The sequence below is a fragment of the Squalius cephalus genome (assembly GCF_949319135.1).
Source record: "Squalius cephalus genome assembly, chromosome: 25".
Taxonomy (NCBI): Eukaryota; Metazoa; Chordata; class Actinopteri; order Cypriniformes; family Leuciscidae; genus Squalius; species Squalius cephalus.
The window spans coordinates 16,292,260-16,306,950 of record NC_137146.1 but is presented as its reverse complement, the minus strand read 5'-3'; the positions used below and the strand labels follow the sequence as shown (position 1 = coordinate 16,306,950).

The following is a 14,691-nucleotide window of genomic DNA, read 5'->3' as shown; positions in this document are numbered from 1 at the left end:
CGTACCAAACACATCAGCTGCTCATTCTCAGGTGAGTGCAGTTTCATGCCAAACCATGTCATTCCAAACATGCATCTTTCTTCCTGAGGAACACAAAAGATATTAATGTTTTAACCATTTTTGTCCATGCAATTTAAGTCAATGGGGTCCAAAAGATCCCACTTTTTTTTTTTTCTCCCAAAGAAAGTGACAGTTTCTTTGTTGCTGTGTTGTTGGTAGAGGAACTGTAGATCATTACATCAGTGTAGATGGAGCAAATTATCATCCACGAAGGCATTTCAATAGTTTTGATTGTGTCTTAAAGGCACAATGATCCAAATTACCCATAAGCTTAAATTAATAAACAAACAAATAATTATAGTTGGTTTTCTGTGGAACACAAAAGCAGATATTTTGAAGAATGTTCAAAGTGATTATCCGTGCAATGAAAGTCAATGGGGTCCAAAACAACATGGGATCCCATTGACTTTCATTGTATGGAGAGATTTTTTTTTCAAAATCATCTTTTTGTTCCACAGAATAAAGTCATACAGGTTTAAAACGACGACGTCTACACTGTCGCTTGTTCTGTCTTGTTGGTAGCAGAACTGATCAGTGTGGACGTAGAGAAAGTTATCATCTACAAAGGAGGCATTTCAGTAGTTTGGATAATGTCTTAAAGGCACGATGATACAAATGACCCATCATTACTTTTAATTTACTAAATTTGGCTTTTTTTGTTTTTAAGTTTCAGACTGAAACCAATCGAGCGAACCAAGATCACTACAGTAACCCTCAGGTGAGAGAGCCTCTGTTCAAGAGGAGTCCTCAACAAATGCCCTTCTACCCCAGCTACCCACAGCCACGCTCTCCTTCTCAGGCCACTGCGAGACCCCCGGGAAACTGGCCTCTTCCCCCAGCTGTGACGCACTACGAGTTCCCCAACCCTACTAGCTACATGCAAGCCCGTGCTGGTGGCAATGCAGTGAACAAAGGAAGCAGCCCTACTCAAATGGCATCCATGCCTAGTGCCCAATGGTCAACAAAAGGAATGACTTTGCTGTGAGTGCAGCTGCTTGTTGTGTATATATCCATTGCTTTCAGCCCCGCAGCCATGGGTGCTCCCCGTATCTGTAAATATAATTTTTTTGGCAACAAACTGTTGGATATTTTTAGGCGCTGATGTCATGGGTTGCCAATTGGGGCCAAGTGAGACATGTCTCAAGATTTTTTTGAATCTGTAAAGTTTGCTTTTTTTAAACTCAGCGCGTTTTATACCGAGATCTATTTTTATAACTTCATTGTACCTTTTCAGAGTATTTAATATCTTGATCCCTCTGCTCTTCCCAGGTGCTCCGTTTTCCTTTTTAGATTTAGTCCGGACAAGTCGATTTTCTTAAATGAGTTTCATGAATTTGAATGCAAGGCACTGCTCTACATCTGTGTACAAGAAAAGGTGGTCTGCACTGTTTTTGTTCTGTGTATCAATTGCCCTGCGTTTTACTGCATCTGTATGTGATCTGTTACATTTGTGCATTTATGAAATTCTTGCTCGCCTGTATCTGGTCTTTTGTAATTGACACTCAAGCTTTGTGCTTGCAAAGTACTCCTGCCCACACAAAAACAGTTCTTTGACCCAGTTGAGCAATAAATGTTTTATCTGTTCCTAAATTTGTGGCTTTTTTCCCCCCAGCATGTAGTTCTTTAAGTGTTATTTGCCGTTATATGCCTGCTCAACACTTAAACATACTGCTTTTAATGTAATGTTTTAATGTTTATACAAGTAATTGTTTCATCAGGAACTGGTTATAACTGCAGCCTTGTAGCAGTGTCTTGTGAGGGTGCGTTTACATGACAACGATGTACAAAACTTGAGCAGATGACAATAGTTCACACAGATCCTTGAAAATGACAAAACACTATTTTATGCATGCCAGGTCAGTTGGCAATTGTCACTTTGTAAAGAGCCTGGGCACACGCATTCCTATAGACTGAACAGGCATGACGTCCCCGTTTTTGTAGTTTACACAGACTGTTACATTTTTCAAAAACGTGCACTTTTGAAAACTTAAAATCTGCGTTTCAGACCCCTAAAAGACGTCATGTAAATGAATGGCCAAAACACAAAGTTTTTAGTTGAAAATAGTGTCATGTAAATGTCCCCAAAGGGTATGTTTACACAATGTACTAAAATTTACATGTACAGACATTGTCAAAATGATCCCCGTTCACAAGGATCTGTGAAAACAACTAAAAAGGATGTTATTCTGCCAGGCCAGATGGCAATGTTACTTTGTAAAGAACTACACGCCTATAGACTGAACAAGTAATATGCATGTAAATGACCGACCTTTTTCACTTTTTTTTTTTTTTACAGGGGGTTGACTAATAATAAAATGTTCTTCCACAAAATACATGCGTCGTTTAACTGCAAAGGGGCTAAAAGTTCTTACATTATTTTTATTTTTTTTTATCAAATGTAGCATTGGTTATTTTGAGACTTTTTTAAAAATCTTACTGACCCCAAACTTTTGAAATTTCTTTTCAATTTACATACATTTATATGATAGACACCACAATCATTGCATTTCACCCACATTTATTTCTCTGTAATAAAACTGACTTTATTGAAAACACCGTATATTTACATTTCAGCAGATCACAGTTGATGGCGACTTCAGACAATGGTATTGTTTCCATAATCTATTCATTTCTTCAGCTTGCTTGTTAAACCTTCCTTACAAAACTCAAAATGCGCATATTGCACCATGTACACAATATGGCACGTCTCTTTTCTTCAAAGATGATAATATCCTTCAATATAACCACACATCCACCTTTAATCATCAAGTAAACTCACCTACAATACATATAAGTGCTTTTTCTTCTCAATGGTCTTCTGAAACAAAGTATAAAGGCCTCTTATTCTTGTCCCCTTATGTCTTGAAACTGACATTTAATCATTGTAGTCATATTCACTACATTAACAAAATCCAAAACAAACTTTCAAGTCGTGGATACATGGTAAGCAACATTTTGAAGTATGAAAATCTGACCCATTCAGCAGCACAAACGATCCAGCTGACTCTCAAATACTTCTGTATTTGATGTGTAGATAATCTAGCAACTATATATCTATGTGAATTTTAAGTATCAGGGTGTTGGTGAGCAAAATGGAATATTAAATTAGTCTTTAGTCGCTTTGTCTGTTCCCTATTCCTTTTTAGATTGGCATTGATAGTTTAATATACTTCAGCAACACAAAACCTGCTCATGCAGGGATCCATGAGGAACTGGTCCATGAGTCTCTTTTCCCGTTTGAGGGGGGGGAAGGGGGCATTTTGAGAGGAAACGCCCATCAGTCCATCTTAAGGCTACGGTAGATGTAACGGATAAAAGCCAGAGAAGCCCAGAAGGAGACTGTTCCCAGCATGAGCGAGAAAACAAACGCAGTGAGCAAAGAATATCCGAAGAATTCCACGCTCTGTACAAGGCCGCTCATGTTGGAGCGATTGTGGTAGTAGAAGAGAGAGTAAAGAAATATAAAGATGCCAGTGGAGCCGGTGCTAAGAACACTTCTCCACCACCAGCGGTAGTCCTCGCCTGAGAGCAGGAAGTAGGTGAGGGCCACAGAGATGCAGGCGCCCACCGAGAGCAGGATAGCAAACACACACAACAGGATGCCGTAGAGTGTGTAGTGTTCACGACCCCAAGCAGTGGCAAAGATGTAGTACAGTTCTACTGAGATGGCACTGCAAAGTCAAGAGGAGAAAAACAGAAGTAGAAGGAGATAACGATATAGAGTGAGGTATAATATTAATATAATATATTTTTTTAAAAACATGTATATAAAATATAAAAGTAATTTAATTATATTATCTTATGTTCAAATGTTTTCTATATGATTTAAGAATTGTTTTATTATTATGTTTTATTTTTTTCATTATTTCTTTGAATATATTATATTAGCAAGATTTCATAAATACTTTTGTTCCCCTTATAATAACATTTTATTATATAAGAAACATTTTCAAATATTATATTAAAATTATTTCTTATTTATACAACACTTTAAAAAAAAAATGTATATAATATATTTTATTATATATAAAATGATTTTTAAATATTGTTAACACATTTTTAAATAAAATTCTTATATATTTTTAACATGTTTTTAAGTATATAATATATATTCATATATATATCATATATTTTTAACATGTTTTTAAGTATATATATATTTTATCACGTTTACTTACATATTTTTAAAAATGTTTTCTTATATAATATATATTATATTTTTTAATGGGATATTATGCAAGAAAACATGTTTTTTAAACGTTTCTTTATATTATGTATTATATATAAAATATTGTATTATATTCAAAATGCTACCTTATATACAGTAGTGGTCAAAAGTAAAATTTGTATTCAAATATTCCAATTAAAATATTATTAAAAATTGGTCAAAATTTTGTAAGCATATTGCGTGGTTGTTCTTGGAGTTCATCTGTGATAATAATGAAATGAAACATGCCAAATTGTGTGGACATAATTTTTGGCCAGGCTGTAATACAATTTAAAATTGTTTTCTTAAAGTTTTCCTTTTGTCTTCCACTGTCTGGAAATCATCTGCTAAGACTCACTGCTCTTACCTGAAAGGCAGGAAGCCACCGATGGCCATGTGCACAGCCGTGTGTTTGTACCAGGGCTGCTGGGGGATCTGGCGAGGTATGTTACGAGTGCGACACGGGGCCTGGAAGTTGCCAGCTCTGTTCTTTCCAACGATCCCACCAATGACGGTGAGGGGGAAGCCCACCAGCACCCAGGCGCCAAGCAGTAGGAGCACGGTGGTGGCCGGCAGGGCCTGTGTCGATCCGCTCCACCAGTGAACGGAGTTCACCACACTCCAGGTGAAGAAGAGGGGGGCTAAACGAATCAGAGTGATAGAGAAGAACAAAGAGAGCAACGGTGAGTGGGCGAAGTGTCAGTTACATTTGCTGATGAGGACACTGTAATTATGACAGACTATATTTGGAATGGAATACTAGCATACTGCACAATATGTATGTTGAGTCAGGTAACATGCATGTTGAGATTAACATCTAAAATAAAACTGGACATGGAAAATCATGTTGAGCACATTGCATTGTGGGAAACAATACCCCACACAGTGTGCTCCTGTTGTATAAACCATCTATGTGTATAAATTCAGAAGATTGTTGTGTCTCACCAGAGAAGAGCGCGGAGGTGAGGATAATGTTCCAGACCCAGCGCTGACCCTGGATCTGTGTGTAGAAGCTGCAGGAACAGTAACCTGACACACAGCTGGTCAGAGCGTACAATACAATCGCTGCCGAGTTTATGGCACCATGACGATGGACATTAAACATCCCCAGCAGTGCCATGACAATGATTCCTAAAGACACCGGGAAAGAGGGTTATGTTCTTCCTATCAGCAACTCTCTTCTCATATTCATCCCAATTTTATCCCAAGTACCTAAGTGACACGACTGTTTTACACAGAATATTGCCAAATCATCAATGCAAATTAGTGACAGACAAATTGAGGTGCCAGAAATGTTTATAACATAAAATAAATAGGGCTGTCAAAGTTAATGCATTAACAGGATTAATAAAACGCTGAACCATGTTATTTTTTGTTTTATAGTTATTAGTTATTAGAACTGAACAGATTGAGGCTTAACATTATTAGATATTAATCTTTTTAGAATGGAGATATCATCCTCAAACAAGGCTGTAACCGTGTCTTGAACTAGGTGGGGACTAAAGATTTTATTTAAATTTTTTTTGCAGAAATGTAAAATATATAGTTAAATAAATAAATAAATATAATAATAGGAAAATAAATAAAGGAATAAATGACTTGATTAAATTATTTAAATTTTTGGTCATTTTATTTAAAGGAAATAATTAAAGGATTAATAGGGATTTAAGGGAATAAAGTAAAAGTAAAAAAAAGAATAATAATTTGACGATCAATTTAAACTATTTGCAAATAATATTTTATTTAAAATATGCACACATTTACTCTTATTTTTTATGTCTAATACGTCGAAAATGTAGCAGGATAAAGCAGAGTAGTTTGCAGCCGGATATACTGTCAGTCGTTTAACATTTCTATTGTGAAACAGTTGTCAAACATTTAATGTTTAGCTACTTACAGGGGTTGGACAATGAAACTAATACCTGGTTTTAGACCACAATCATTTATTAGTATTGTGTAGGACCTCCTTTTGCGGCCAATACAGCATCAGTTTGTCTTGTGAATGACAGATACAAGTTCTTGACAGTTGCCAGAGGGATCTTCCAGAACAGTGACCAGGTCACAATGTGATGCTGGTGGAGGAAAACGTTTCCTGACTCGCTCTACAAATCGTTCAACAACTTTCCAGTTTCAGATTTCAATCCGATCAAGTATTTATATGTCCTATCGGACAGATTAGAAAACGTCTAAAGCACCCGTTACGATCAAAATTAAATTTCAGTCAGATTTGGTTACTTCATTCCGATTGACGTGGTTACATGTGACTTTTATTCCGACTGTGCTACTAGTCCGATTACAAATGTATTATTAGGGTCCATGTAAACGCAGCTATTGACAAGTGCTGTTAGACTGCTGAAGCAGAGCAGCCTAAAATTTTTATTGAATTGTTGTCATCCAGAGCAGCATTATAAATCTTATATTGGGGGGTCAATTTGGCTATTTCTAATTATTGGGGGGACTTAAAACCAAATGGTGTTTATGGCCCTGTCCTCAAATAATCTACGTGCCTGCTCACACAAGCTCATTTGAAAACAGGCATTCATTTTTTAAACATTTGATATATTTCTATACTGCAGCATGTCATACCTGTGGCCAGAGTCAGAAACTGCGCCCCGACCCCTAATACAGCACACATGAGGCTCTTATACGGTGGGAAGCGAAAGACATCGGTGTGGATGATTTTCCATCCGTTATCCCCCTGATCCAGATCGTCACAACCACCATCTTCCTCCACATTATACCTGTAGACAGTGACAGCGTTCCATAAGTCCATTGTTCATTAATGATCCCTTCCCTTCCTCTATATAGATAATTGACTATAAATACTGGCTATTTCATTGCTTTCACCTGACTTACGATGATAATATACATTATACAAAATCATCAGAAAATAAAAGGCAAGAGTTACACAATCATTCAAACGTTTGGGGTCAGTAAAAAGAAATGAATAGGAAATTTTGCTAATAAAAAAATAACAACATTAATAATCAGGGGCCGTATTCACAAAGCATTTTATCTTACCACTAGGAGTACTCCTAAAGCGCACTAAAAGATTTTAGCTAGGAGTTTTCTCTTAAAAGTTATTCACAACGCCTTTCAGACCTACTCTTAGTAAAGAAAAATGACAACTCCTAAACTAAGAGTGAGTCTTCGTTGCTATGGATGACGTCATTACTCATGCACGAGCTTGACTGAAGTGACCACCTTGATTGGCTGATGATTGTAACGCGGGAATGATTCCAAACACCTCCCCTACGATGATGATTGACAGGTGACAGGTCTGAGAATGCGTGCACTACACAAGTAGTGCGAAGGACGGAAGATGATGAATAACTGAATAAATAGCCTAAATGAATAAAGAGTAAGGCAAAGCAAATAGCCTAGTAGCCTAATGAAACATATGGATTGATGCAATATCTTTGCAACATTATTGAATTAATCTGTCACTATATGCCTCTGCCTACGTTTGCAAGAGAAGAACATTTTAATTTGATTCACAATGAAACGTTACAATTAGTTTACATGCAATGAGTAGCCTAGTTTTGGTTGTTGTTGGTGGCGTTATTGCATCCCTAGTTATGCCTACAATGCAGAATTGTTCCCTCGCGATTGGAAGCTCCTGTAGCCGCCGCATATGCATTTCAAAACATCGCAACGTGAAATGCCACAAAAAGCGGTTTGTGAATAGGTCTTAGTGAGTTAGGAGTCCTCTCGACTTCTTTTAAGCTGTCCCAGGCTTAGGTGCTACTTTTAGGGCTAAAATGCTTTGTGAATTACTCTTAGTCAAACAAATTAGGAGTCCTAAAGTTACGAGTGACACGTCCATTATTTTTAGGAGTTGCTCCTAAATTCGCCAGTTAGGAGCTACTTTTAGCCTTAAAATTCTTTGTGAATACGGCCCCAGACAAATAAATATGAGCAGTTTTGTGGGCAAAATTGGACAATAGAAGATTGGAAAACCGTTGCCTGGTCTGATGAGTCTCGATTTCTGATGCGACATTAAGATGATAGGGTCAGAATTTGTTGTAAACAACATGATTTGTATCAATGGTTCAGGCTGGTGCTGGTGGTGTAATGGCATGAGGGATATTTTCTTGGCACAAATGGGCCCATTAGTTCCAATTGAGCATCATTTAAATCACAACCACATCCTACATGAGTACTGATGCTCCAACCCGGTACTAGCAAGGTGTACCTAATGAGAGTATATATATATATAGCCTAACTGTAGGCTGTTTTTGGTTGCCGAGTTACATTGCAATTTGTCATAATAGAAAAAGAGCTCACAGGTGTGTTTTAAAGCATTATTTTACAACACTTTCAAATGCAGCTTATAAAATCAGAATTTAAAGTCCATAAGTAAAGGCTGAAAACTTTAAACAAGAAAAATTGTTTGTTATTAATTTATTATGTAATCAACCAAATGTGCATATGTGAATGTGACTTCAGATCCCTCCTCACCTGGCAAAGTCATTCTTCAGCACTCTCATGAGGATGATGATGACGAAGCCCAGCAGTAGCACCACCAGCACTAGTGAGTTGATGATGGACAGCCAGTGGATTTCCAGAGTCTTGGGAAAAAAGGAATAGTCTCTGAGGCGCTCCGCTCTGCGTGAATGGGGCAACGTACTCTCAAACCAGCGAACGCTGTAGGTGTGTGTGATGGACAGACCACCACCGCCGACACCAGCACCATGGCCTGCCCCTCCTTCCTCTAACGGCTCCGGCTTCACGTCCTTCACAGACACATTGGCGAAGATCACAGAATCGCCGTTGTACTCTATATTGAAGTCCAAGTGTGTCCACAACCCCACCTGATGTACAAAAAAAGGGAATGAAGAGAGACATGATGCTTTATTCACTGAATTGGCATATATCAAAACAGTCAAATAGCACACAGCAGCCTCAAAAAGATTTGGACACTTAATGTACATATTTAATATTTTATAAATGTCTAATATAAATTACCATTCCAAAGTTTAGGGTTGGTAAGATTTTTAATGTTTTCACTCTCTTATGCTCACCAAGGCTGCATTTAAAGATACAGTGAAACATTAATATTGTAGCCTGGGAAAACCCAGACAACTTCCGGCAAATTCAGATTTGCTCGAGAAGTAGTCTGGCAAAGAGCTCATTCAAGCCCATTTCCATGGCCTAGAAATCACGGCACCAATCAGAAACGTTGAGGCGGGCTTTACACAATGACGATCGCTCTGATTGGTTTTAGGTCTATCCAATTGCGCCCAGAGGCATTTGAGCGACGTCCGTTCAACTTTTAAATGCATTATTATATTCAAATTGCAAACACATGAGGACAGTCTCCATGAAAGACCCACTGGCAGATGAACGTGCTACTACATTTCTCTCCGAAACGGTAGGAAATTAAATTAGATTTAATAGAGGATTTTAACTGTGACACGATGATTGACAGGGCAGTGTAAGTGACAGGATGCACGCGACAGATCCGTCCGATAAAGATGACGAAGTAGTATGTCCCAAAGCTTGCCTACTTTTTTGCTACACATTCAAAAGTAAATACCTTTTCTTCAAAAAAGAGTACATGCTTTTATGGCGTAGTGTAACTTAGGCGAATTGGGACGCAGCTTTACACGATGGCGATCGCTCTGATTGGTTTTAGGTCTATCCAACTGCGCCCAGAGGCATTTGAGCAACATCCGTTGGTGACGCCCCTTTGGAAATGATTTGTCTATGGAGCTTTGCCAGACCATAACTCAGTTACTACTGAGAATGGTCTGGTTTTAACCAGGCTATTAATATTGTGAAATATTATTACAATTTAAAATGACTTCTATTTTAATATACTGCTAAATGTACTTTATAACTGTGATGACAAAGCTGAAATATCAGCATCATTACTCCAGTCTTCAGAATCACATGATCCTTCAGAAATCCTTCTAATATGCTGATTTGGTGCTCAATAAATATTTCTATTTATTATCAATATGGAAAATATTTTTTGGAAACTGATACTTTTTGGAAAGATTCTTTGATTAATAAAAAGTTCAGAAATATTTTTGACCAATTTAAAGCATAAATTGCATACCACGTATTTGATAACATGACAAACTGGCAGTTTATTTAGCAATTGTACAAGGCCATTTCACGATTTCAATCATCACATACAGTACCCAAACGACACCCCCCTCCCCAACCTTTTTTCCCCTCATGCTTTATTTTATATACTTTCATTTCAGGCTGGAAAATATGGAAATCCATATAAATACAGGAAAATCCCATCCCTGGATGTTTTTAAAACGAACAAACGTTTTTGGTAAAACAACAGCCCTTGTTTTGATATATTCTCATCTTATGCAAAGAAATGCATACATTTATAATTGCAGCAAAGTGTCCAAACACTTTTTGGGGCCACTGAATGTGTGTGAGTGAGTGAGTGAGTGAGTGATGGAGACATAGAGAAAGACCTTGTGGCTGTGAGGCAGGAATCCACTCTCTTCCATGTATCCCACGAAACCCCAGATGGGAATGTCATCAAGGACAAACTCAAAGTAATACAGCTCCTCAACAGCTTCCCGCAACTGATCCACCTGTAGTTTCAAAAATGCATAAAATATAAGACATCTGAAGCCATTTCTATACATCTCTGCCATTTCCTCTTCTTTGATATTAAAATGTGTTAAATCCTGTTCCGGGAGAGCTGGCTTCCTGCACAGTTTAGTTCCAACCCTCCACCACACCCACCACACCCATCACTCTCAAATGAACCTGAAAACCCTGACTAGCTGGTTCAACCATGTTTGATTATAGCCTGAGCAGGATAGAGAAGTCCTGCCATACAGGCAGGCCGGATTAAGAAGTCAGAGGCCCCTGGGCACAATGTCTTGCCAAACAATTATTACAATAATATAATAATGATTTATATAATTATTCCTATGACGTAAAATCCATATAGCCTATAAATGTACTGTATAAATGAAAATGAATATTTCAAAAGTATATTTTACATTACACACTATAGGAAAATTACAATACTTTTGTCCTAAATTCTACACTTGCAAGAAATAAACCCTTGAGATTTTATTTTGGAGAAAACACCAGATCACCATGCTGATCGCATGAGCAAAGTGTGCACTTTTCTTTAAATCACGCAGCACAGTCCTTAACAGAATGCCTATATAGGCTACTTAATTAAAGTCTTGTGCTGTTTTATAAAGGCACAAAGCAATATCACGGTTTCGAGACCTTTATGTTAGGCTATAAATTTGGCATCTCATATGTGTTGGGAAAAGGGAGAACATCGAGTTCGGCAAAAGGCGGATTCGAACTTGGGTCGAACGCTTCAAAAGCTACTTTCAAGCACCTCACGCCCTACGACCTATGCCACTGTAGATATTAGTCAAAAAAAATTTTTGTCAAAAAGACAGGCACTTAGTGCAAATATACGCTCCGTTATCGGAAATGTAAAAAAATAAGGATTTTTTTTCTTCCACTTGCTTGGGCCCCATAATGCCCATTGGATAATTCGGCCCTGGGTGTCTCCCTATTGGCTGGTGCCCCAGGGCACTCGCCCAGTCCCGTCTATGGATAATCCGGGCCTGCATACAGGGAAACGGTTCGTTTTGCTTACAATTTCCCAAAATGTTGCATTCCTAGTGCCACTAACAAAATCAGGAACTTAAAATCCCAAAAGTCTTTCATGCTCTAAATAAGGGGCTGTTTACACGACACCGTTTTCTACTAAAAACTTAAAACTTTTAATGTGTTTTGGCCGTTCGTTTACACGACTACGGCGTTTTGGGTGCCTGAAAACGCAAAGTTTTAAAAAGTGCAAATTTTTGAAAACGGTCTCCGTGGAAACAACAAAAACATGAATCTCTGAAGACAATGACGTCATGCACATGCGTATAACGTGTTCAGTCTATCAGTGTTCAGTGTTTCATCGCCATTTAATGGTCCGTTTTCGAGGATCCGTGTGATCAGGGATCGTTTTGACAATCTCTATGCGGAAAACTCAAAGGAAAAGCTTCTCAGTTTTAAGCATATTGTTGTCGTGTAAACCTAACTTAAGATTGCATTTAAAAAAAAATTCTGAATGACTGCATTGCTACCTCTTTCTCAGAGAGAGTGAGCTTGCATAGCGCCTGTCGCTCTGTGTTTTCCTTGAAGCGGATGTTGTAAAGAGACTCAGCCATACGGTCACCATCCAACACCTCTCCCAGACTCAAGGCTTTATGATGGACCTACAAACAAATCAATCATCCACAAGGTGATAGAGCTGCACTAACAGTAAATCTTATTGACATGTATTGCACCATAAGGTCATAAAGCAAGCACACTAATATATCCAGATAACACAGATTAGTGTACACTCACCTCTTTAGGTCTGCAGACTGGCAGAGTGTAATAGTGATAGGTTTCCTGTGGATTGTGATACGGACCGACTTTGTTAACGTACAGGGTCACCGGATCGCCTTGCTTGTAACTGACTGCCCAGCCAAAGTGAGGCAGCAGGCACAGGACCAGCACACAGAGCCTCATGGATCGACCAGCGACACACAGGCCTGAATGTTCCAGTCTTGCTGTCATGACAACACCTGTTGGTGAGCAAATCAAGATGGTAAAAAGGGGTCAGCAACTATGCAGACAACAAAAAAACATAAAAAATAAATAATTATTTTAAATGGCTTATGGTTGACAGGTCCTGCGATTTGACATGCTAGACTCCATCAGAGCTTATTCTTTTATAATTATTATACTTTTTTATATACACATTTGACAACATGTAATATTGTACTAAAAATTCAAATAGATTTGGAAAACACAAGAGAGGTTCAAGGGATAAAATTTGAATGTTGGTAATCAAATAGTTGACAGCACCCATGGAAGTCAAAGGCTACCGTCAACTGTCTGGTTACCAACATTCTTTAAAATAACTTCTTTTGTGTTCAACAAAAGAAAGGAACTCATACAGGTTTGGAACAATATGAGGGTGAGTAAATGATGACAAAATTTTGATTTTTGGTTAAACTATCCCTTTAAAATCATGATTTCATTTTGGGGTGAACTATCCCTTTAAGAGAAATGATCACGCTACAAAAAACACACTTTTTCAGGTAATCATTAATGTAAATGTAAGGATTTAGATTTTAATAATTGAAATTAAAATGATACTTAAATTCAAACATGTTGTAAAACGTGAGGGTGGGTAAATTATGACAACATTTTTCGGGTGAACTATCCCTTTAAATCATGATTTTATTTTGAGGTGAACTTTCCTTTTAAGTGAAAGTTGTCACATCACCTACAATATATTTTTTCTTATTCATATAAATGTAATGATTAAAATGAATAATTCATTTAAATTTGAATACTGATAACAAAAGTTTAAGGATATGCATTAACTATCTGTAATACTTCACATAATGACATAATTGTTGAATATGGAGGCAAATATAGGTAAATAAATCGAAATAAATGGACTATGTAATGTAAAGTGTGGTGTGAAGTCACTTTATCTTAAGGTTAACTTACTTATTACAGTGTAAATAAGTACTTAGTAAAATGAATTTACAACATATAGCCTACTTACTATAGAGCTAGTGTTTGGTTTAGTTGCTTGTAAAATTATACATAATTTATTGTTATTACTATTGTAAGTACATGTAATATGTGTAACGACACTGTAAAATAAAGTGTTACAGAAATCAGTTCTTGTGGAGTCTCCTAATGGAAGAATTGGACCATTTTTCCAACGTCCTCCGCTAGATTAATTAAAAATAGTTTTAATAGGTTAAATAAACAGATGTAGCTAGCATCCTTCAGACATAAACAAATGAGAAACAAATCGACCAGTGTCTGCACTTTGATTTAAGAGCACTATAAAACCTTTCGCCCACTAAGAGATGCTTAACATACTTCCGCATCCGAGAAATGCAACAAACCTGTTTCAGATGCTTCCTCGGATTCCTCAGAATCGCTTCTTTCTTCTCAAAATCCAGTCAACAGCTCGCGCGTATGTGTACTGTCATATCTGACCATTGCTGGTGCTTGAATATATCCAGTCTTTGCTTTTACGGTACGCGATGAAACAGCCAAAAGGTCGAGAGCAGCAGCGGCGCACAGCGAATCCACGTCACCTTAAAAAATAAAAACACCCTTTTTGGGATCTTCCGGGGTGGGCGTGGCTACAGCGCAACACCTGCACCTGCTTCAAAAACTCTCGGATTCTTTAAATCACAACTTTAAGTGAGGGTTCAAACGTTTTCCGTGCATGTTAATAGGAGATAACCATTACCAGGGACATCGGTGTCATTTCTTCCCTCTCGTTGATGTTTCCGCCAGTCCTGACTAATCGCTCGAGATGCACGTTCCGTTGTTCTTCCTTGCGAAGGCTGAACTAGACAAATTTGATTCATCGATTCCATCGATTTCACAGGAATTCGATT

At 37.7% G+C, this 14,691-nt stretch overlaps 2 protein-coding genes across 3 annotated transcripts in view; one reads left to right on the top strand and one right to left on the bottom strand.

Moving 5' to 3' along the window:
- nanog (nanog homeobox) overlaps positions 1 to 1,647 on the top strand; it is a 3,166-nt gene extending 1,519 nt beyond the window's left edge. The window contains exons 3-4 of the mRNA XM_079863586.1: positions 1 to 31; positions 728 to 1,647. The exon at positions 1 to 31 is cut by the window's left edge and continues 89 nt beyond it. Coding sequence (XP_079719712.1) covers positions 1 to 31; positions 728 to 1,045 — 349 coding nt within the window. The 3' untranslated portion in view covers positions 1,046 to 1,647. The remainder of the gene's footprint in view (positions 32 to 727) is intronic.
- Positions 1,648 to 2,453: 806 nt separating this feature from the next.
- Positions 2,454 to 14,670, bottom strand: tm9sf1 (transmembrane 9 superfamily member 1; the record flags this gene model as incomplete). 2 transcript variants are annotated; one of them, XM_079863585.1, is made up of 9 exons in its annotated part: positions 2,454 to 3,731; positions 4,635 to 4,908; positions 5,213 to 5,398; positions 6,854 to 7,008; positions 8,729 to 9,081; positions 10,711 to 10,833; positions 12,355 to 12,486; positions 12,620 to 12,840; positions 14,541 to 14,670. In XM_079863585.1, 9 exons carry the CDS (start codon positions 14,668 to 14,670, stop codon positions 3,338 to 3,340), a joined length of 1,968 nt encoding a protein of 655 aa, XP_079719711.1. In that variant the 3' UTR covers positions 2,454 to 3,337. The 2 variants fall into 2 exon arrangements, with proteins under 2 accessions (XP_079719711.1, XP_079719710.1); XM_079863584.1 differs by lacking the exon at positions 14,541 to 14,670 and adding an exon at positions 14,188 to 14,427.
- Between the last annotated feature and the right edge of the window lie 21 nt (positions 14,671 to 14,691).